This window comes from Pogoniulus pusillus, chromosome 26 (assembly GCF_015220805.1).
Source record: "Pogoniulus pusillus isolate bPogPus1 chromosome 26, bPogPus1.pri, whole genome shotgun sequence".
In the NCBI taxonomy this organism is placed as follows: domain Eukaryota; kingdom Metazoa; phylum Chordata; class Aves; order Piciformes; family Lybiidae; genus Pogoniulus; species Pogoniulus pusillus.
This window is the reverse complement of record NC_087289.1, coordinates 1974581-1998183: the sequence shown is the minus strand read 5'-3', so window position 1 is coordinate 1998183 and position 23603 is coordinate 1974581. Positions and strand designations below refer to the sequence as shown.

General features: G+C 53.8%; 1 protein-coding gene across 9 annotated transcripts in view; it reads left to right on the top strand.

Annotated features, from left to right (window-relative positions):
• The window catches only part of MBNL1 (muscleblind like splicing regulator 1), an 84966-nt gene extending 62022 nt beyond the window's left edge, over positions 1–22944 (top strand). For 5 of the 9 annotated variants that reach the window (XM_064165463.1, XM_064165454.1, XM_064165462.1 and 2 more), the window contains 8 exons: positions 503–709; positions 7052–7309; positions 8758–8811; positions 9707–9860; positions 15663–15698; positions 16627–16721; positions 20033–20107; positions 22360–22944. In XM_064165463.1, coding sequence (XP_064021533.1) covers positions 503–709; positions 7052–7309; positions 8758–8811; positions 9707–9860; positions 15663–15698; positions 16627–16721; positions 20033–20089 — 861 coding nt within the window. In that variant the 3' untranslated portion in view covers positions 20090–20107; positions 22360–22944. The remainder of the gene's footprint in view (positions 1–502; positions 710–7051; positions 7310–8757; positions 8812–9706; positions 9861–15662; positions 15699–16626; positions 16722–20032; positions 20108–22359) is intronic. The other 4 variants (XM_064165459.1, XM_064165458.1, XM_064165461.1 and 1 more) reach the window with 4 other exon arrangements.
• Positions 22945–23603: the final 659 nt, after the last annotated feature.

The following is a 23603-nucleotide window of genomic DNA, read 5'->3' as shown; positions in this document are numbered from 1 at the left end:
CTGTATGCCTGGCAAGGCTGCCTGTTGGCATTCCCCTGGATGAAGCAGCAAAGGCCTCTCAGGCTGGAGGAAAGAAGGCTCTGAGGGGACCTGATTGTGGCCTTGCAGTACCTGAAAGGGCTACAGGAAGACTGCTGAGGGACTTTTTAGGGTGTCAGGTACTGATAGGACTGGGGGGAATGGAGCAAAACTAGAAGTGGGTAGATTGGATGTGAGGAAGTTCTTCACCATAAGGGTGGTGAGAGCCTGGCACAGGTTGTCCAGGGAAGTTGTGGAAGCCTCGTCCCTGGAGGTTTATAAGTCCAGGCTGGATGAGGCTCTGAGCAGCCTGATCTAGTGTGAGGTTTTCCCATGGCAGGGAGGTTGGAGCTGGATGGTGCTTGAGGTCCCTTCCAGCCCTGACAGTTGTGTGGTTCTGTGATTCTGTGGCCCTGTGCAAGGAGGCTTTGCTCCAGGAGCTGCCAGGTGTGTTGAAATCCTCTCCCTCCTGCTTGCCTTGCAGCCGATGTTCTCCGTGGCACCCAGCCTAGCTGCCACCAATGCCTCAGCCGCCTTCAACCCCTACCTGGGGCCTGTGTCCCCAGGCCTGGTCCCCACGGAGATCCTGCCCACTGCGCCCATGCTGGTGACAGGGAACCCTGGCAGCGTCCCGGTGCCCGCCGCTGCCGCCGCCGCCGCCCAGAAGCTGATGAGGACAGACAGGCTGGAGGTAGGAGCTGCTCTCTGTCACTTGCTCTTGGTGTTGTTTGCTGTTGCCTCCTAGGTTAAAAATGGTTCTGTTGTGGAAGGAACTGCAGCAGGTTTCACCCCAGCTGATAATGTCACGTTCAGGGGAGACCTTCTGGCTCTCTGTGACTCCCTGAAAGGAGTTTGGAGCCAAACAGGGACTGGAACAGGCTGCCCAGGGGAGTTGTGGAGTCTCCTTCTCTGGAGATACTCAATAATGTCACATTCAAGGGCGACCTTCTGGCTCTCTGTGACTCCCTGAAAGGAGTTTGGAGCCAAACAGGGACTGGAACAGGCTGCCCAGGGGAGTTGTGGAGTCTCCTTCTCTGGAGATACTCAATAATGTCACATCCAAGGGAGACCTTCTGGCTCTCTGTGACTCCCTGAAAGGAGTTTGGAGCCAGATGGGGACTGGAACAGGCTGCCCAGGGGAGTTGTGGAGTCTCCTTCTCTGGAGATACTCAAAACCTGCCTGGATGCATTCCTGAGTGACCTGCTCTGGCAGGGGGATTAGATTGGATGAGCTTTGGAGGTCCCTTCTAACTCCTAACATTCTGTGATTCTTTGCTCTCTTCCACAATGATAGGACAAGAGGAAACAGCCCCAGGTTGTCTCAGGAGAGGTTTAGTTTACACATGAGGAACGATTCCTTCCCCCACAAGGTTGCCCAAGCCTGGTTCAGGGCAGTGGTGCAGTCCCCATCCCTGGAGGGGTTTCAAAGCTGTGTAGATGTGGTGTTGAGGGCCATGCTTTAGTGCTGAGTTAATGGTTGGACTCGATGATCCTGAAGATGTCTTCCAGCCAAAACAGTTCTGTGCTTCAGCCTTGGTGACAGGTAAGGACATGGCCTGACTGACCACTGAGCAGTCAGTGCTTGTGGTTCTGCTGCAGAAAGGAGTGGAAGTACTGGGCCCTCTTAGGAGTGACCATGGCAGCAGACAAACCCCTCTACAGTGTTAGTGTGTGCCAGGGGGAGCTGACATGCAGGTGCAGGCAGGGGTACCAAGCCCCAGGGCAGCTGTAAGGGCAGACCTTCAGCTGCCCAGGTAGAAGAGGACCTTCAGCCTCCCTTAGCTGTGTTCTGGACAGATGGTGCTAGCACTCCCCCACCGCCTCTCATGCCTGCCTTATCATCCCTGCTACAACCTGACAAGTGTTGGTGCTCTGCAGCTGCTGCTCCCACCCCCTGCCCTGATTCTTCCTTATCTGAAAAACCTGACAGGGTTCTCAGCACCTTATCAGCAGTGCAGGCAGGGAGCCAGCACCGTGCCACGGCTGCCAGCAGAGCCCAAAGCTCAGCCCTGTGCCGTGCCGGCAGCCCCAGCCAGCTCTGGGTGGTGGTAGGAGAGGTTAGTTCAAAGGTGGTGTTGGGAGAGGCTGGTTCAAAGGTGATGAGGGAGGAGGCTGGAGTGACCCTCTGTCACCCCATTTGTGCAGTGGGCACGGTGTGCTGGGGCACACAGCTGCCAGAGGTCAGCCCTCCCCTCTCCAGCGCCACGCCGCAGCCAGCAGCAGCCCTGGTGGGTGGTGGTGAGAGCTGAGCTGTGCCATGACCTCAGCTCCTAGCCTGGAGCCCTGTGCTCCTGCAGCACTGGTGCAGGGACAGGGCTTGGACATCCTGCTAGGGCAGCAACTCTGCGTGGAGAGGATGTGAAGGCTTAGGGGTGTGGGAGGTGAATGTTCTGCTGAATCTAATCTAAGGTGAGTCTTGTAGAGTAGGGTCATAGGTTGGACTTGCTGGTCCTGAGGGGCTTTGCCAACCTGCATGCTTCTGTCATTCTGTGATTCTGCTCTTGGGCATGGTGCTTGAAATCAGGGAGCAGGCTGGAGGAGCCTGAAAGAGCTTCGGTTTTGGATGCAGCCAGGAATTGCCTCTGCTGTGACAGGCATTTGCTCTCCTTGCAAGGGAAACTCTGGGGGTCAGCATCTATGATTCTATGATTCTGGATACACTACACAGCTATTCACTGAAGTGATGCATTGCTGAGCCTCTGCTCCAGAGGCAGCTGGCAGTGTTCCTGGTCTAGTGAAAGGTGTCTCTGCCCGTGGCAGGGGGGTTGGATCTAGATGATGTTCAAGGTCCTTCAGGGTCGCTCCCAACCCAAACCATTCTGTGAATCTGAATCTCTGAAAGGTTTTGCCTGCTCTGGTTCTTGCCTCTCCCAGAAGCCAGCAGGTACCTACCTGCTCTTTGAGGGAGCTCCTGGCTGTGAGCATTGTCATTTGCTGGGGCATGATCTGAGAGCTTTGTAAGGCTTAGGTCTCTCTGCCTTGGAATGAGCCATGCTGGATAAAAATACCCTCTGTGATGTTCCCATCTAATCCTGGGGTATGATGTGTTCTGCCTTGAGTTCCCTACGCTTCTTCTCATGACTGATGCACTCTGGTGTTCATTAAGTTGGCACACGTGTCCTAGGGTGCTGAATCAGGCTGTTCCACCACCAGAAGGCCACAACACAAAGCTGCCAGGAAGGAGCCTGAGCTCCTGAGTTGATAAGAACACTCCTAAGATAAGGTGGGGGTGACTGTTAGAAGCAGCAGGACTGATTCCATACCTCTTTGGACCATGCTGCTGGTACAGATGGCAGGCAGATGGTTGTGTGCCCAGTGCCTTCAGCCTCTCCCATTAGAAATCTGGGTCTCAAGATGGAAATCCCAGGAGTTGAGGCTTTTCCTACAGCTTTCCTCAAGCTGCCAGAAATAATTTTGGGCAAAAGTGTGGCTCTTCCAGTGAGCTGGAAGAGAAGCAAGGGGAGGGAAGCGAGAGAGAAGGGAGCTGCCTGAGTGCTCTGACGCCGGTGCCTGGGATTCCATCGTGTGTGTGGGAAGTGTCCAGCAGACAGGAGTGACCTCAGCCAGCCTGCTGCTTCCTGGTTCTTCCAGATGTGCTGGGGTTTTGCCAGGAACAGGCAGCTTAGAAGACCTTGGAGACTCAGATGTTGGGTAATCAGGAGCTCTGGTGGTTGTGTTGGTTTAGATGCTCAGAATGGGGTAAGAATCCACTCGGTTTGGTCAACTCTGTTCAGTGCAGAGCAGGAGACAGGAGAGGAGGATCCGTGCTCAGGACAGGCATCTCAGCTCTGCTGTCCCTGGCCCTCCAGCCAAAGCTCTGCCCAGCCTTTGGGTGAGCAGTTTGGAAGCTTTGCCTTAGCTGCAGTGACCCAGTGTTTGTCTCCCCACCCCGGTGGGCAAGTTGACTCCTCGCAGCAGGACAACCAAAAATAAACTCAGCCCAAAGTCAGACGACATTGAGTGAATCCCTGTAACTCAGCGTTTTCACAGGCAGGCTGGAGACCTGCAGGTGCCTTTTTTGTTTCTGTTTCTTAACATCCTGAGTTGAAAAGGATGGTACTAATTACAGGGCTCTTAATAAGGAACTGAATCAAAGCTCTGCAGGGCCAGACAACACGCCACGCTTCCCTGCCTCTCTGCTCTGCGTCACACACTGCTGTGTGCCCCTGCCAAAAAGATGGCACTCTTCCCAGGGCTCCCTTCTAAATGACCAGGAACTGGATATGTTGGGGGTTTTATGACCATCACAGCCATTGCTGGTCACACTGGTCAAAAGGACTGGCAGTGCCCTGGTTTGTGTCTGCCTGCTGCAAAGCATCCTTCAGGGGTTGGTTAAGGAGAGCTGAGAGGGAGCCATTCGTTGTCTTACCTCAGCCTAGGGTGTGACAGCCCCGGGAGAGTTTCCTCTGGGCATGCCAGAGGCTCTCTCTGCCTGACCAGCTCCCTGGTCACTCTTCTTTGGGCTTTGGCTAGGATAAAATCATCTTATCTGTGAGAGCATTTTCTTTCTAGACATTTCTAGATATGTTTGCCCTTATATATGAACATACAGAGATCATCATTGTGTCATTAATGGAGTGGTTCTTGCTGACACATGGAGTTTTGAGACCTTGGCTTTTGTGCATCACCAGTCTCAGACAAAGAGCAGAGACAGTCAGCTGACGTTAGTTGCCTCCTTTATCTTCAGAGGAAGAGCCTTCAGTTTACTTCTGGGCTGCAAACAAATAATCCAAGGAAATGCTCCAGTGTTGCCTGAGCTGCATGGTTTGGCTGTGCTGCAGATAGCAGCCAGAGCCTTTTGTCACCCTGGGGGAAACAGAAACTGCTGGAAGGACCCTGGGCAGGTGGAGGCCTCCTGTGGGCAAGTTCACGGCACTCTTGTCACCATTCTGTGACTTCTAGATGATGGCTTCAGCTAGTGGCTGAAGCAGCATAGAGGTTAAAAAGCAGCTTGAATCAGAATCACAGTCAGGGGCTGGAAGGCATCTCCAAAACTCATCCCATGCAACCCTCCCTTCCAGAGCAGGATCACCTAGACCAGATCACACAGGAACACATCCAGGCAGAGTCTGAATATCTCCAGAGAGGGAAGCTACACACTCACCCAGGGCAGCCTGCTTCAGGCTTCTGCCACCCTCACAGGGAAAAAAATCCTCCTCCTGTTTAAAGGAAACTTCCTCTTGCCTCAGCTTCTGCCACTGCCCCTTGTGCTGGCACTGGCATCACCCAGCAGAGCCTGGCTCCAGCCTCCTGCCACTCACCCTGTACGTCTTTATAACCATGAATGAGGGCAGCCCTCAGCCTCCTCTGTAAGCTCAAGAGCCTCAGCTCCATCAGCCTCTCCTTGTAAGGAACATGTTCCACTCCCTTCAGCATCTTTGTGGCTCTGAGCTGAGCTCCTTCTTGACCTGAGCACTAACATGGATGGAACCAAATAACAGCCACATTTTGTTTGGTCAGGGACCAGAGCCAAGGTCCTTGAGGAAATACTGATGAGGCAGGCTGATGGGCACCCACCTTTAAAAGGCAATTCCAGCTACTTAAGTAGTTTTATTTGTACACAGACTCAGCTGCCTTTGTCCCTCTCTGTTTCCTGTAGCCTGTGGCAAACAGAGACGACAAAAGTCATTTTTGTCTGAGATTTGTGAGGAGATGACCAGAAAAGGGACACTCAGGGTTTGAGAGGTGTGTGAAGAGGGGGCTGATGTTTGGCACTTGGGTGATGCAGTTGATGTCTGCATGACTGATGGTGGCAGTCAGGAGGTCTGGGCTGGAGCTTGCGTTTCAGGACTATGATGTCCTCTGCCAGGCAGCAATTTCTGATCCCTTCAGCTTCATCTGGCTGCTGGCATGCAGTGGTGGCATGGCAATGGGACCAGTCACCACGCTGGCTGCATCCTCTGCTCCTTCCAGATGTGGCTCATTTTCCACCAGTCACAGTCACAGACTGGTTTGGGTGGCAAGGAACCTTTCAAGGTCATTTAGTCCAGCCTTTTGCAGTCAGCAGGGACATCTGCAACTAGAGCAGGCTGCTCAGAGCCCCTGACAACCTGATCTGGAAAGGCTGCAGCTTGCTCCTTGGCATAGCATGAAGCACCTTGCTGATGGAGCTGCTCAGGGTGGCCCCAAAGTCATCCTCCTGGCACCATTAATTAAAGCCAGGCACCTTAATTAATGCCTTGGGTTGTTGCTAACTTGACACAGTGGAGCCCTGCAGTAGGCTGCACAGAGAGGCTGCAGAGTCTCTCCTGGAGAGCTTCCAACTCTGGCCATTGTGGTGCTGGGCAAGCTGCTGTGGGTGCCCTGCTTGAGCAGGGGGGTTGGAGTGGATTGTCTCCAGAGGTCCCTTCCAAACCCTGCTGTGAGTGCTGCCATGTCCAAGCACCGTGATGCTGGAGGTGATCTCAGAGCTGGCCACAGCTCACAGAATCACAGAATTAACCAGGTTGGAAGAGACCTCTAGGATCATTGAGTCCAACCTATCACCTAACCCTTCTCATTAACTAACCTCTGGCACTAAGTGCCTCATGCAGCCTCCTTTTATACACCCCTAGGGATAGGGACTCCACCACCTCCCCAGGCAGCCCATTGCAATGCAAATCACTCTTGCTGGGAAGAACTTCTTCCTAATGTCCAGCCTGAGCCTGCCCTGGCACAACTTGAGGCTGTGTCCTCTTGTTCTGTTCCTGGGTGCCTGGGAATAGAGACCAACCTCTCCCTGGCTACAGCCTCCTTTCAGGTAGTCGTAGAGAGCAATAAGGTCTCCCTCGAGCCTTCTCTTCTCAAGACTGAGCAACCCCAGCTCATGTAGAAACCCTTGTGGGTGGCTGAGCTGACCTGGTTCCTGGTGGGCTTTGTCTCTCTGACACCAGAAGTGGCTTTACAGAAGCTGAGTCCCTGCTACCAGGGAGCTGATTCCTCCTGGGAGCTGCGGGGGACTCAATGACACTCAGAAATGCCACCCTTGCCCCCAGCCGTGCCCCACACCACCTGTCACCCCATGCTGAGTGGCTTTCTCCTCCCGCCGTGGCAGGTGTGTCGAGAGTACCAACGTGGCAACTGCAACAGGGGGGAGAACGACTGCCGCTTCGCCCACCCCGCCGACAGCGCCATGATCGACACCAACGACAACACCGTCACCGTCTGCATGGATTACATCAAGGGGAGGTGCTCCCGGGAAAAGTGCAAATACTTCCACCCTCCTGCCCACCTGCAAGCCAAGATCAAGGCTGCCCAGTACCAGGTTAACCAGGCTGCAGCTGCCCAGGCAGCAGCGACTGCAGCTGCCATGGTGAGTGCGCAGGTGGCTCCCTGGACAGCAGCGCGGCAGCAAGAGACTGGCAGCGAGGGGTTAGCTGGGCTGGCTGGGGGAGGTGTGCTCGGGGGGCCCGGTGGTGACACGGTGCAAGGAGCTTTCTCAGCATGTGGTGCCAGGTCTGCTCTGGGTGGGGGTGGCAGTTTGAGAGCCTTGGGGTGTCTCCCTACTTTGCCTGCTGGCGTGCAGATATCTGTATGTACATCTGTGTGTGCATACGTCTGTGCCTGCCTGCGTCTGCAGATCTGTCCCTATAGCTGAGCCTGTCTCTGTGTGCGGGCAGCTGTGCATCTCTGGAGCTGCACAGAGAGACGACCCCTTGCCAGCCACTCTGTCTTTGCAGAGACTCACTTGGAACTCCACCTTGCTGTGTAGATGACACCCGTAGTTCACTTTCATCCCAATCTGAGGGCAGGCAGCAGCCCCCTGGGGGTGCCAGCACAACCCTCCAGTAGTGGTAGTAGTTGTAGCAGCCAGATCTGGAACCCCTCAGGGCCTGGTTTGCAAGCAAGGAGAGGCCAACACCCCGAGGAGGGCTCTGCTGCCACCTTGTCCTGCCTGTGTTGAGTCTGGCAGGGTGTGGGTGAGAGAGGTGCGGGCACTGGGGTGCGGTGGCCAGGAGCAACACTGCTGGAGGACAGCCCCCAGCTCCTGGGAAGGCTATGGCACGGGTGGCAAGCTGCTGGCTGGTTGTGGGAAACCCTATGTCCACTCCTGCAGGGCCATGGGGAGCCTCAATTCCACTCCTGCCAGGCCGTGGGGAGCCCCAAGCCCCAATGGCATTCCTGCCAGGCCATGGGGAGCCCCATTTCACTCCTGCAGGGCTATGGGGACCCCCAATTCCACTCCTGCAGAGCCATGAGGAGTTCCATTCCACTCCTGCCAGGCCATGAGGAGCTGCATTCCACTCCTGCTGCTCCATAGGGAGCCCCAATTCCCCTCCTGCAGGGCCATAGGGAGCCCCATTCCCCTCCTGCAGAGCCATGGGGAGCCCCATTCCCCTCCTGTAGGGACATGGGGAGCCCCATTCCCCTCCTGCAGAGCCATGGGGAGCCCCATTCCCCTCCTGCAGGGACATGGGGAGCCCCATTTCACTCCTGCAGGGCCATGAGGAGAGCCCCAAGCCCCAGCTGCCCTCCTGCAGGGCCATAAGGAGGGCCCCGGGGCGGGCCCCGGCTGCCACCCTGCCCTGCCCTGCCCTGCCCTGCCCTGCCTGTCCCCGCGGCGTGGGGGCCCCGCCGGCCCCCGGTGCATGCAGAGTCTTGTTCCCGTTGTACACAGCATCCGGTGATTTGTTTTTATTTGTTTTTTCTCACCCCCCCAATGCACTGCTGCCCCCATGACGCACCTCTGCTTGCTGTTTATGTTAATGCGCTTGACCCCACTGGCCATTGCCATCATGTGCTCGCTGCCTGCTAATTAAGACTCAGTCGGCTGTCAAATCACTGAAGCGACCCCTCGAGGCAACCTTTGACCTGGTACTATGACCTTTCACCTTTTAGCTTGGCATGTAGCTGTACCGTAGAGTTTGGGGTTCATGTGTAGAAATGGAATATCCTGCTCCCCCCCCCCACCCCCCTGCCCCTTCCCCGCTCCAATCCCCGGCGGTGGGCACGGGGGCAGCGCTGCAGAGCAGGACCTCGCTGCCCCCGCGCCCTGCTGGCTCCTTCCCTGGCCCCTTCCCTTCCCGCCTCCTTCCCATCCCCTTCCCGAGGGTGCCGTGGCCGGCCGCGGGCGCAGGGTGCGTTGGCATGGCTTTGGTGGCGCGGAGGCGGCCGGGGGTGCCGGCATGCGGCGTGGCTCTGCATGCCCAGGCAGGCGCTGGGGTCTGGGGAGTGGGTTGGCACTAGCAGCTCTGCCATCCGCCCCAGACACTGACTATTAACATGGCTTCTACGTGTGGATGATCCTGGAGCTGGCAGTGCTGCTTCCCCTGCCCCGAGAGCCTCGCTGCCGGCAGTGCCCGAAGCTTGGCCCTGGCGCTGGGCTCTGGGCCGGGCTCTGTAGCCCGCAGCTGCCCCTTAGCTGTGCTCCGTGATGGTGGCTGAAGTGGTGCTCCCTGAGAGCTTCTCCCTGCCTTTGGTTTAGTAGTTCAGCTCGCTCTGCTGCTTGCTTGCTCATGGATAAACATGGTGCTGCCTGGTGGGTTTGGCCTTCTACTGATTTTTCTTTTTTCCTCTCTCTCTCTCTCTCTTCCTTTCCTTCCCTCTCCCTCCCTTTCCTTCCTTCCCTCCCTCCCCTGCCGTCCCTCCCATCCCTCCTCCACACCCCATCCTATCCCCCCCCCTCCCTTTTTTTTTTTCTTTTGTTTTTTTGTTTGTTTGTTTTCTTTTTTTTACTGGACTTTGTTTTTATCCCCATCCCCTCCTTCAGGGAATTCCTCAAGCTGTACTCCCCCCATTACCAAAGAGGCCTGCGCTTGAAAAAACCAATGGTGCCACCGCAGTCTTTAACACTGGTATCTTCCAGTACCAGCAAGCTCTTGCCAACATGCAGTTACAGCAGCATACAGCCTTCCTCCCACCAGGTAAGTGCTGCTCCTTGGCCTTTTTCTGCGGGGTGGGAGGTGGGGGAAGGAGGGAGGATGCTTAAAACAGTCATCCTAGGACATAGCCCTGGTGGCAAACGCAGAGAGGTATTTGTGTGATGCCCACTGCAGGCAGGTGCCCGGTGCAGGCAGCCCCTCCAGCCTGTGGTGCCCAGTGGGCAGAGGAGGTGCTGGCTGCAGGTAGGTTGGCCCCTGGCTGCTTGGCTCGGAAGCTGGGTGGGTGTTTTCCAGTCTAATCCCAAAAAATCAGTGTCATGCTTTGTCTGTCACCCCCCAGTCAGAACTTGCCATCTTCTCTCTCGTCTCTCTGCCCCTCGGTTAACTCCCTCGTCCTCACCCATCTCTCAAGCTGTTGGATTTGTTTCTCTTTGCTGTAAGACCCCTTTGCCTTCGTGTGCTTAGCACCAGTTGCTGAGCCACACTCTGAGAGGTTTAGCTTTTAATTACAGTGCAGTGACTGTGGAAGGTGCAGGCAGGCTTGCAGGTAGCTAAACCTACCTGAGAAATCACAGCTCAGGCCTCCAGAACCTCAGGGCTGATTCAAGACTCAGCAGAGGTGAGATGCCCATGTCCAGTGTAGTCACTGAAGGATCGATGGTTGTGCTGTCCGGAGGACAAGTGGTGGAGGTGGAACACAGGTTTTGGTTCTGCAAGCAGCACCTGAGGAGCAGTGGTGCACAACCACACAAATGTGGCGCTGTGGCTGTGTGGAGCCAAGCTGAGGGAGCTTTGACACAAGAACCCCACTAGAGCAGTGCTGTCATTCTAGGAGGTGTGCAGAGGACATCTGTGCTCAACACTTGGAAGGGATCTGCAAGAACACCCCTGTGTGATGCAGACCAGCTGGGAGGAGAAGGCAGAATACAGCTATGCAGTCTGTACCCAAAAAGCTGAGCATTTGATTTCTGACCAGTTTTGGCTTCCGAAGAATGATTTTTGATGCCCTTTCCCTGGTGCACAACTGGCCTGTGGAATTCAAATGGCATAAAAATCAGTTGCTCCATGTTGTACGGTTCCATAACTCATTTAGGCTCCAAAAGTGCACTGCAGGCACTGAAACCTCGCAGTAAAAGCTTTTTGGAGGCTAGAGAAAGGCTGAGCCCACGTGCTGGAATTGAGATCCAAAGAGTGATGCAGGTATCACAGCTCAGAGAATGACTGGTGGAGTCAGAGAGCTGGGAGCTTCTCCAGCTTCCAGGAATTCAGCAAGGGGATGGCTGGTGCTGGAGAGGACTTGGAGCTGCTTTGACTCACACCTTTTGAGCTCAGAAGCTGAGGTGACAGCTCATGTCCCTCAGGCTCTTTTGCACTGCATCACTGACCAAGATTTCTCACATCGGGTTTTCCACAGCCCACCTCTACTGATAACCTCCAGGAGTTTGTGCCGTGGCTCTTGGTGCTTTGTTTCACCTCTCCTGGCTACTATGTAGGTGTAAACCAAGAGAAGGAAAGGGAATTTTCAGCTTGAGCTCGAATCAATTCTCTGTTTTTCCGATAGCAGCAGTTTGAGCTTTCAGGAACCCAGTAAAAGCTTGGAGATGTTATTTGCCACCTGTCCCTTTTTCATTAGCCCACCCACAGTGAGCCAGTGTCAGCCCTGCTGGTGCTCAGCCACCTGGAGATTCTCCAGCACTCCCTCAGAAGCAACAGGGGAGCAGGGAGCTTGGGTGCCCTCAGCTCCCCTGCCATGGAGCCAGAAGCAGGTTAATGAACTAAAGGAATGGCTCTCAGCTTCAGACACCCCAAGCGTAGTCACTGAGATGTGTCCTTAGCTGCTTCAGCCACAGTGCAGCAGATCTGGAGGGCAGGACACTCACAGAGCCATCAGTTTGTATCTCAGTGCAGGGTGCTTGAGGGTTTTCCACTCATGGTCTAGACAAACCCAGAGACCACTTCTAGGTGGTAAGGCATAGCCTGGCTGCCTGTGTGCCAGGGGTACATGAGAGTCATTAAAGGACTTGGCTGTGCCAGAGGATGGGCACTGGTGCTCCAGCACACTAAACATGATCGAAGACACTCAGATCCTCATCTCACCACTCCCAAATTAAGCTCCCTCTTTGCTTGGCTCCCCTCTGAGGGCTCCTGGCCAAGGGGCTGCTGGAAGCTGTCTCCAGACTGAGAGGCATCACAGGGAGGAGCTGGGCACGTTTGTGGTACTGCCTAGGTGGAAGAAGTTGGGTTAGTCTGCTGAGCAAAGAGGCTCTGCACCACTCAGGATATGCCCACAGCTGTCTGTGGTACTTTGTTGCTGACTGCCAGCTCTGGGCACCTTGTCAGGTAGGGACAAACATTTAGCTGTGGGGCTGTGAAGATGCAGAGCAGCAGTTACTTGGCATCAGCAATTCCTGTGCCCAGTCACTGGGAGCTGGCTAGGGGTGAGTTTGTAGGAGCAGACAAAGCTCCTGTGTGCCTGGCATTTCTGCCCCGGTGCTTGTCACCATTGTGTGCCACTGCCTGCCCAGCAGTGCTATTCTGGGCTGTGTGTGTGGGTTCGGCAAGCAGGAGGTCGTTGGAAAGCAAAATCATCCGGAAGAAAGGGCTGAGGTTCACAGGTCCCCAAGTAGCTGCTGTCCTGCTGCAGCTGGCAGGGACAAGGCAGCCCAGCAAACGCTTCAGCCACCTCTGCTGTCGAGCCAACGAATTGCATTTGGAGTCGGCTCCTGCAGCGTCAGCCCCAGGGAAGGAAAACTGCTCAGCGCACAGCTGTCTTCCCCCAGCGCTGAATGTCTGAGCACCTCCTCCGTGGGGCTTCTAACCCTGCCAGACTCTCAGACTGCAGTGTTTTGCTCTCCTCCTTCAAACTGCTAGGGAGGCAAGAGCGGGTACCACTGCTCACCTCCACAGGGGAGTATTTTTAATCAGGATTTAGCAGACTGGACAGAATAAAGCACCTGGGAGTAATAACCAGAGAGAGAAGAGAAGAGAAAAAAAAAAAGACCTGCCTAGAATCCAGTAAACCTGGAATGTTTCTGGAAGCAGCTTCATTCCACTGGAGAAAGGATCTTGAGTGTGAAGTTAGGATCAGTTAACTGAGCACACAGCCTTGAATTAGAATGGTGGTGGTGCCTCGTGCTGCACAGCCAGGGAACATCTCCGACTGCACATTAATTATTCATGCCTCCTCGTTAGTCAGTCAGAGCTTCTGAAGTTCAAGATGATGATTAAGGTCAGAGGGAAAATTATTTTTTTATTGCTGGTAAGAGGGTCCTACAGCATCATGTCTCCATCTCTGCCAGTTACTGCACCCCAGCTGGTCTCTTCGTCTCTGCCTCACTTCCATGCGCTTCAATCCCCTTCCTAAACTGTGTGCGCTGGTCGGAATGTTCACACTGACAGCTCAGGCTAAACCTTGGAGCTGCAAAGCTGCAAAGTGGTTATTTCAGAGCCATTAAGAACGTCTCACTCCTCTGTAGCTGTGTAGGTGTATTCATGGAATGATGTCATGTCCCAGGTCTAGTGATGTAAGCCTGGCAAACAGGGCACCGAGCTCAAAGATTCTTCTCTCTAACCTCATTAGCGCTGCTGAGACATCACCGGAGGGACTCAGAAAGCAGCTTCGTACCTCATAGCCAAATTTTGCTCCAGTTTGGTTTAGTCTTGCAAGTGGTCCCACAGACTTCAGCCATGATTTTTGTGTGTGGGGAGGTCAGCAAAGTCAGGAGCCCTCCCTTCTTTTATAGCCTTCCTGCCAAATATTTTCAGCCTCTCCCGTGAGGCAGAAACAGAAGAGCAATTAGGAAGCATGATTGTGCCTTTTGCTTTCTAGCCTGTGATGATAGAGAATGACCTTGGCCACAGCAGTAGTGACACTGACAGACTCTTTGCCTGCTTCTTTAAATGCTCTGGAGCTTGTGAGACCACTACAGGGCTTGGCACTAGCTGAGACAATTTCCTGTCCCTGTGAGATGGTCACGGAATGCCAAGGAAGCAGCAGTGCAGGGCTCCCACTGGCACTCCTCTGGGAGATGTGTTCACTTCCACTGCAGTCCCTTCTCCCAGATTTCAGGTTCAGTTTCTGCTGTCTCCAGTGTAGTGAGCAGTGCCAGTGAATGCTGTTTGCTAAATAAAATGGTAACTAGGTTATTAAGAATGGGGGTTCTGAAAGATCAGGAGCTTAGATCAGGGACAGAAATAGCAGAGGCAGAGGTCAGTCAGGTGGAAGGCAATTTGCTGTGTCAAGTAAGCAGAATCACCAGCTCTGGGATGCTTCAAAATGATCCCATCCTATTCCTAACCCCACCAGACTGCTGCAGGCTCTCTAGTTGCAGGGCAGAACTCAGCAGGCACTGTCACTTCAGTTTACCTTTGTGGAGCTTGAAGAGAGTTGTGAGCCCAGACACCAGCAGCTTAAAATAGGCCCCATAATGTAGGGGAAAAAAATGCTGACCAAGTGTTCTCAGGTGCTGCCTTGAGCTGCTGAGGAGGCTTTGGCTGTTCAGTCACTCCTGGCCTGTGTGAGCAAAGGACTGCCAGGAATCACAGAATCAGTCGGGGGTTGGAAGGGACCACAGGAACCAGCCAGTTCCAACCCCCCTGCCATGCCCAGGGACACCTCACACTAGAGCAGGCTGCCCACAGCTTCATCCAGCCTGGCCTTAAACACCTCCAGGGATCAGGCTTCCACCACCTCCCTGGGCAACCTCTGCCAGGCTCTCACCATCCTCATGGTGAAGAACTTCTTCCTAACCTCCAGGCTGAATCTCCCCTTTTCCAGCTTTGTTCCTTTCCTTCCAGTCCTGTAACTCCCTGACAGCCTAAAAAGTCCCTTCCCAGCTTTCCTGCAGGTCCCTTCCTGTGACTGGAAGGTCACAGTAAGGTCACCTTGGATGGCTCCCACTTCACCAGCAGCTCGTGGAGCTCATACATCACAAATCTACTGCATGCCCAGTTCACAGAATCACCAAATCCCAGCATGGCAGAGGTTGGAAAGGACCTCTGGAGTAGTTTATCCAGTTCAACCCCCCTGCTAAAGCAGGGGCACCCACAGCAGCGTCCTGGTGGGTTTGGAATCTCTGCAGAGAAGACTCCAGAACCTCTCTGCGCAGCCTGCTTCAGGCTGCAGTGCCCTTAGAGTGAAGTTTCACAGAGTCACAGGCACATCCAGGCTGGCAAAGCCCCTCAGGATCACCAAGTCCCACCTAGAACCCTACTCTACAAGATTCACCTTAAACTGTATCTCTAAGCACCATGTCCAAACCACCCTTAAACACATCCAGAGTGGGTGACTCCACCACCTCCCTGGGCAGCTCATTCCAGTCCCTGACCACTCTCTTTCCTCATGTCCAGTCTAACCCTCCCCAGGCTCAGCTTGAGGCCATTCCCCCTTGTTTTGTCTTCAGTTGCCTGTGAGCAGAGCCCAGCAGCAGCCTCTCCACAGTGTCCCTTCAGGTAGCCGTAGGCAGCAAGTTTGTGCTCCTGTGCAGGTTTCAAGAGGAAAGCAGCAGGGTAGAGACCATGACAAAAGGCAACAACACTGAAGAAAAGGCATTTCCAAGCAAAACCAAAGCAGCTTTTGCTATCCATGCTGCTCCCCCCAGCAGTGCTCCAAAGGCAAACAGGACACAGCAGCACACAGTTCCACCAGCTCTGTCCCCTCCTCACCCTGGCTTGGTTCTAATGGATCTCACTGTGCTATTGTATGGTTTGATTGTGCCACTGTTCCCATAATAACAGTTTTTCTTCTTTGTTCCAAATGCCAATTCCTAATGACACGTGTGATGGGTTGTTTTAATTCTTTTCCCTCTCCAAATCCACCTTCCTGTTGCAATGCATGATGGGCAGGCTCAATATTGTGCATGACACCCGCTACAAGTGTTGGTAGGTGCCAGCTTTGTTTCTTGATTCTCTTAAACCTGTCGGTGTGCAGCTCAGGACCCTCAAAATCCACTGCTGGATCGGAGCTCTGCTGGCGCTCCCAGCTTCCTGGTGGGGCTGCCAGCTTCCTGGTGGGGCTGCCAGCTTCCTGGTGGGACTGCCAGCTTCCTGGTGGGGCTGCCAGCTTCCTGGTGGGGCTGCCAGCTTCCTGGTGGCTCTCCCAGCATCCTGGTGGGGCACTCCAGCTTCCCCCCCCTCCTCAGTGGCCTCCTGCACTAAGGAGCTGTCAATTAAATGCAGTGGGTTTGCTTTAATTGATGCGGGCACGCCGAGGAGGTGGTGGGGGTCGGTTTGGACGGCAGGTTTTGGCCTTGCACGCTCCATCCTTGGTGGATTTTGACTGGACTATGAGTTCCAGTGTTTAGAAACTTTGTGTTTAAAGTGAAGACCTTTGTCCCTTGCTGTGAGAGCTCCCTTCCTGGCCTTCGAGGAGATTGAGTTCTTTTTGCTTTTGTTTGCAGCAAACATTTTTATTTTCTGGGGGGGGTTTGAAAGGATTCGCGTTGGAGGTTTTGGAACTCTGTAAAACCTAAAGGCATTGAAAACTTCTGCTGTCGAGGTTTTTTTGGGATTGAAATGGTTAAGCTTGTTTGTGTCCATGTTCTTGATGTGATGGTAACAAACCTTTTCCCCCCCTCCCCTTTCCCCTTTTGTTTTTTTTTCCTCTCTTTCCCCCCTTCCCCTCCCTTCCCTCTCTCCTCCCGGAATGTGGTCCTGCTTTGCACTCTGGTTGCATGTCACTCGCTGGCACTGATGCCCTGGGCTTCTCGCTGTGCCAACCCCATGCTCCACTGCCCCTCCACATCTGGCTCTGGTTCCCATCCTGCTCCACTCTTCTGTACCTTTGCTTATCTGATTTTCCTTCCGAAAGTTCCCATGGTGCACGGTGCTACGCCAGCCACTGTGTCTGCAGCAACAACATCTGCCACAAGTGTTCCCTTCGCTGCAACAGCCACAGCCAACCAGGTTTGCTAATTTACAGCTTTGTTCCTTACAGACAACTCGAGATGGGTGCTTTTAATGAGCATGGGGGAGTGGATTTTACCTCTTGTTGGCCTACACATTCTCTCTGAGATCTGCAGCGCGGCTTAATCAGCCTCCAGCCTCGCTTGAGAGGTGCTGCAGCCCCGTTTCTGATGCTAAAAATAACTGATAATAGACTTTCTGACTCAGGCTTAACATTTAGGGGCCATGCTGCTTGTTTCTGCTCCCAGAGATGTGCAGAGAAAGGGATAGCACAGGGAAGCCATGATTTATGTCTATTTCTGTGGAGCAGACAGCTCCTGTTAGCACTTCCAGCTCCTTTTAGCTTCTTGAGAGCTCCATCAAAAGGCAGTGAAATCTTTGTGCAGAGGGCTTGCAGAATCCCAGTTATTACAGCAGCCTGAATTTAGCAGTCTGAGCATGTTCTGACACTCCTCTTCCCAGAGCAACACAAAACCTCTTGAGCAGGGGCCCAAGAGAAACTTCTTTGACACCTTTGTTTTAGCTGGTGGTGCTGCATGGAGCTGGCTGGGTGCTGGTCACAGTGGGCAGGCTGCAGCTCAGAAAGTTCCCATCAGGGTCTGGTTTTGTTGCCACATTAACAGTGCTTTGTGGCCGTGTTGGGGTGAATCTCAGGAATAGAAAACTGATGCTTTCCCAAGTGAGTGATTCTGAGTCCTCCCAGCAAGGCCACCAGGCAAGCACCAGGGCTGAAGGAACTGCAGTCCCCGCAGGCTCCAGCTGGAGCTGCACTGAGAGAAGAGCATGAGCTGCGTTGTCACAGGGAAGGTTTCTGTCACACAGCTGCCTTGAAAGTGACAGTAAAAACGTCTTAAAAACCTTCTTGTTCCTCTTATAAAAGCAAATTAGTGAGATTTATGAGGAAGTCAATTGCCAGAAAGCATCAGTTGTGGTCTGATGTGCAGGTCCTGCCCTGGGCTTGGAGGGAGTCCCACTCGTGCCTTTAGAGATAGAAGTAACCATGGGCTCCAGCACTGTGCAGGCTCTGCCCCTGGCATTCACCCTGGAGAGAAAGGGCAGGTGTTCAGGCAGCCTTACCTGGCACACTCAGCTCCCAGGCACCAGAGCCAGGTCCTCAATGTCCAAATCCCATGGTGAAGCTGCCAGGATTGCAGCTGGACGTCAGGCAATGCCCTTGTGCCCATTTCCCTGAGTGCAGGGGTGGGTGCAGAGTGCTGATGCCATGGAGAGGGTCAGGCTCCCACTGGATTAACTCTGGGGTCTCTGGCTTTGAGCCTTCCCACCTGGTGCCTGCTGAGCGTTTTGCATCACAGCAGCTCTACCTCTTTTGATACCTTCTGACCCTTCCGAAACACCATTCCAAAGATTATCCTGCAGGTAGGAGGGCACATCCTGAGTCCCAACAAGGGACCTGGATCTTTTTATTCCCAAAAAAAGAATTCAATTCCACAAACCACTCAGGTTAGTCTGCTTAGCAGCTCCCACTGTCTGCTGAGTCACATCTGGATTTGTCCACAAGATCCTAAAGCAGGTTGGGTTGGAAAGGGCCTTCAAGATCCTCCAGTTCCAACCCCCCTCACCATGGGCACTAGCTCAGGTTGCTCAAGGCCATATCCATCCTGGCCTTGAACACCTCCAGGGTGTTAAGACTGGAAGAAGAATGACTTTGCAGTTTGAAAAGGTAGCTTCTAGGTAGGACCACATCCACATAAATGCCACCTAAGCAAGCAGCCCAAAGTGTGCCTTAAGAGTCTATTTATTACCCCTTTAAGTGAGCTCCTGCAGCCTCCACGAGTCCAGGGAATTGTGAGAACAAGCCAAGCCTCAGCAAAACATCCACTTTTCAAATCCTCCAAGTAATCCTCCCCCAGCAGAGCAGAGGGCAGCTTGCAGTCTGATCATTTCATGCATAGCCTCCCCAGAGCCTCCCAGCACCACCCAGCGCAGCTCTGCAGCCAAACCTCCCCCTATACATATATGGCACACATGGCACATATATGTATCTGCTGTGTGAGCAGCTGGAGTGCCTGAATGCAATCTGCATGCATGCCAAAAGTCTTCAGAGCTGGCCCTCCATCTTCACTGAGCCCTGTTGAAGGTCCTTGGTATGTTCCAACAGCACTATCCCTGATGCTTCAACACAGTTGGGTGCAACAGCCTGGCCTGCAGCAGTAGGAAAACATGGTATGAGAAGCTTCCTTGTGCTTGAAGCCCATTTCTGTGCCAGTTGGCAGGGTTGTGTGAAGCTGCCAGGGGAGGAGAGGGCACAGGGTGGGTGGAGAAACCAGCACCAAGACCTGCAAACCATTCAGTTAATCAGAAAGCTCCCCAGGCCCTGGCTTGAGCAGATGAACAGCTCCAGCCTTAGAGGGGAAAGAGTCTCTGCAACTGCAGCAGCCCTTTGTGGCCCTACAAATCCCTGCTGTGTTGTATGCCCCTGGCATGGTTCCCTGTTCCTCAGCAGCACTTGGCTCCCTCTGGTCAGGCTTTGGGTCCTGTGTGTGTGACACAAGATTGTCCCCAGTTCCTCCACACCCACACTGCTCCAGTGCTGGCCCTGGTTGGGGCCCCTGTGCACCCATCAGTATGAGTTTGTGCTGCTGCTTCTCTAGTCTGCTTCTATACTGGTGTGAAAATGGGGCACTTGAGGAGAGCCAGGTGATGGGTTCTGTTCTCACAGACAAGCTTTTTGGGAACTCTTTCACTGCTGCTGGGCAGGATCTGAGCTCTGCAGCTCAGCCACTGTGGGGAGAGCCTACAGCTTGAGAGTAAGTCCTCACCAGCCGTGAAGATTGAGCTCAGGCCATCTTAGCTTTGATACCCAAAGCCCACCAGAGCGAGCCAGCAGCTCGAGGGTGGGTTCTCACCAGCCATGAAAATTGAGCTCAGGGCATCTTAGGTTTGGTGCCCACCAGAGTGGAAGCAGTGAAGAGTTCCCAAAAGGAGGCTGAAGCAAGGCCACCGTGGAACTGATCGTTTGAAGCGATGCACTGAGAGCACAGGATTTTGTGTAGGCCAACAAAAAGGGCTCTTCTCAATTACTGCACTGCATGACTTGGTAGATTTGTACTCCTCCTACCTCCCAACCAACCAACAACCCTGATTGAATGTTTGTCAAGTAGTACTTAACCTTGTCCCGTTGTAAAGCTGCTCTTGTAGCCCCCTGACTTTTTAACTCGTGGTTGCGATGTACAACCCACCAACTGCCAGCTGCCCCCCACTTCTCCAGCCTCCTGTTCTCTAGCAGAATGCTGTCTGTGGGGCAGCTCCTTGCACCTCTTACTCACTGTTTCTGTTTCTTTTACCTGTAGATACCCATAATATCTGCCGAACATCTGACTAGCCACAAGTATGTTACACAGATGTAGACGTTTTGTCATCAAACAGTAAGTTCCCAGCATGTTGCTTGCATTGCTCTTACCTCTCTCTATGCAGAATGAGTCCTGTCCAGGGGCAGAATGGTTTTGTGTTCCCAAGGAAGCTGAAAAGATGTAGGGGAAGAGGCTCTAACCTCCCCCCCAAGGGATGGTGCTCCCACGGGGAGGGCCCACAGTTGGCAGCACCCACCTTAGCTGGTGTGTTGGATCAGAGGTCAGAATTGTTTGTGCATAGCCTTACAGCAGAATCAGTCTGAAGTGAGAGGTTTGTGGTTTGTTTAGAGGGGATGGTGGCTGCAGCACTGAGTCACAGATTGCAGCAGGTGGTCATCTTGACCAGGCCTCCTGAAGGCAGCAGGGATATCTCCAACTAGAGCAGGCTGCCCAGGGCCCCATCAAGTCTGAGCTTGAATGTCTCCAGGGATGGGGCCACAAGCACAGCCCTGGGCAACCTCGTCCAGTATTTCACCTCTCTCATTGTGCAGGACTTCCTCCTGATGTCCAACCTAAATCTCCCCTGCTCGGGTTTCAAACCACTGATTTTTGTTCTATCACCACAGGCCCTTCTAAACACTCCCTCCTCAGCCTTGCTGTAGCCCCCTTCAGGTACTGGGAGGCTGCACAAAGGTCTCCCTAGAGCCTTCCTTTCGCCTGGCTGAACAGTCCCAACTCTCAGCCTGTCCCCATAGCAGAGCCTCTCCAGCCCTCTGATCACCTTGGTGGCCTCCTCTGGACCCACTCCAGTAGATCCATGTCCCTCTTGTGCTGGGGGTCCCAGAGCCAGGACTCCAGGTGAGGTCTCACCAGACCAAAGTGGCAGAATCACCTCTCTCAATCTGTCAGGGCCCAGAGAGGGGCCACATTCAGCTGCCCTTAGAGAGGACAAGTCTCCATCTTTGGGGAGCCAGCATCCCTGCCCACACAGGTCCAGTCTCTGCCTGGCTGCTTTCCCTGCAGGTCAGGCTGTCAGGCCTGCCATGGGCAGTGTTCTGCTAGCATGGGTGGTAGAGCCGGGAGAGGTCCCGCGGCGCGGTTCAGAGCTGCGCTGTGCGGTGTGGATGGCAGCTGCAGGCTCCCTCTGCTGTCGCCTTTCCCCTCAGAGCTAGGTTGGTGTATCCACAGCTGAGAGAGGTTTTACTCTGAGGAACCTGTGGCTCCCAGCCTGCCCCTGGGGTGGCTGTGGTAAGCAAGGGCACATCACCTCCCCAGGGCAGCTCATGCTCCCTAGCACCTTCCTCTCCCTTCTGCTCCATTTCTGCTCTGCGTATTCCTGAGCGGCTGAGCCGTGATGGGATTAGAAGGCAGGGGAGGATTAGCTGATCTTCCTCAGGGGGTTACCATAACACTTGTTCTTCCAGCTGAGCACAGCTTGTTAAACTGCTCCAGTGGCTGGGCTGGCTCTGGCCTGCAGCCTCAGTCTGCTGCCAGCCTTCCCTCTGCAATCTGAGGGGGGCCCCATTTGAGAGACCCTCCCAAGGAGGAATCGTTCTCGAGAGATGTCTCATGTGATAGGCAGCAGAGACCAGAGGAAGAGCTGCACAAGATGGGCAGCTAAGTCAGAAAAAGGATCCTGGGGATAGAGGACCAAGATTTCTAAGGCTGTTTAAGTGCCTCTCAAATATTTGTTGGGCTCCTGAGTCTGCCAGGGGCAGTGACAGCAGGACCTGGGAGGAGAGAGGGGCAGCAAGCACATGGTGAGGAGCTGGCTCCCAGGTCTGGGCTTTGGGGGCTGGGACATGTCCTCCAGGCTCTGATCCCACAGCTGAAGGCTCAGGGACAGAAGGAGGTCATAGAGACTGGATTGGGTTGGAAGGGATCTTTCAGGGCCATCTAGCCCAGCCCCCCTACAGTCAGCAGAGGCACCTGCAACTGGAGCAGGCTGCTCAGAGCTCCAAACAACCTGACCTGGAATGGTTGCAGGGCTGAGGCTTTCCCCAGCAGTCTGTCCCTGGAGTACTGCATCCAGGTGGAGGCCTCGATACAGGAAGGACATGGACACCATGGAGCAGGTCCAGAGGAGGGCCACAAAAATGATCAGTAGTCCCTCCCCAGCCTTCCTGTCACCCCCTTCAGATACTGAAAGGTCTCCTGGAAGCCCTTTCTTCTGCAGGCTGCAGATCCCCAGCTGTGCCCTCAGAGCAGAGCTGCTGCAGCCCTCTGAGCACCTTGGTGAGGCAGCCGCAGACACCAGGCTGACCAACAGTTGCGGCCGGTGCTTGCCAACCTCTTTTCCCTCTCTCCTTTGCTTTTCCCCTTTGCAGATCATAACAGAAGAGCAAAGGACAGTGTGTTTGGGTTGGGAAGAGGAGGAGCTCATCAGCCATAGTGTATATACCGCCAGCCACACCCCAACTCCCTCAGCAGTAAGCCCTCCACACCTTGCATGTTAAGCGGGACGAGCGAAGAGAGCGCGGCAAAGTCCGCCCCACACACTGTTGCCTATCTAAACTTTGTACATGGAATCGATATCTTTGTGCTGAGGTGATTTCTTTCCCTTGTCCAAGGAGTCCAGCATTGTCTCTCTTTTCTAGCAACAGGGGCTGGGGAGGGGGGAGGGCCCACGTGCCTGGCTCAGACTCCTTCCCTTCTCCACAATCACATCAGTCGCCTGGAAAAGACAGCCGATGGCGCGGCCGCGACTCTCCCCATGTGTTGGTACGTCTGTAGACCAAGAGATCCTTCTTTTTGTTTTTGTTATGATGATGATGATGATGATGATGATGATGGAAAGCAAAGTTTTCTTTCATTCATTTCCTTTTTTTCCAAGGTTTACAAATAACAAAAGGTTGCACCTTGTATTTAAAAGTCGCCATGGTAGAGCAGAGAGCCTGCATGCACAGTGAAAACCCTTTGCTTTCTTTTTTTTTGGGGGGGGGGGTGTTTCTTTTTAATTAAAGAGTTGATATTTTTAATGTAATGAGATTGTAAGGAGAGGGAAAAGGAGAGAGAGAGGTTATCTTGACAGATGAATGTGCCAAGCGAAAACCACAGCTGTGTCTGTTTCAAAGCACACCCATGGCTTTAAGCAACCGCCTTGGCGAGGATCCTCGTGAAGTGCCATAGACTTGTACATCCCGCCAGAGTATTACTTCTGCAGTGTTACTTTTCAGAACCACCTTACTTTTGTCTCACTTGCTTTTGTCCAGTGGCAAGCAGTCAGGGGGCACCCTTCTGTTTTCAAACCAAAGCTGTCTCAGAAACGGCCGGCAGACTCCTTTTACAGCAGGGACGAGCTCTGCGTCCGCGAAAGGGAAAAAGCCATTTCTGAGACACAGGAGGAAAAAAACAAACGTTTTTGAGGAACTTCTTGGGCTTTGTTTTATTCTTTTGTTTGTTTCTTTGTTTTCTTTGCTCTATTTATAGCCTCTGTGGCAAGTCGCCAGGACTATAAATGCTTTTTGTTTCGCAGAGGTTGGGTTTCACTTTTTCCCTTCACCGCAGTCACCGCTTCAGGCGGCGACTCTAAAGACAAAGACAAGGAAGCACTGACATGGGAATGCATGAC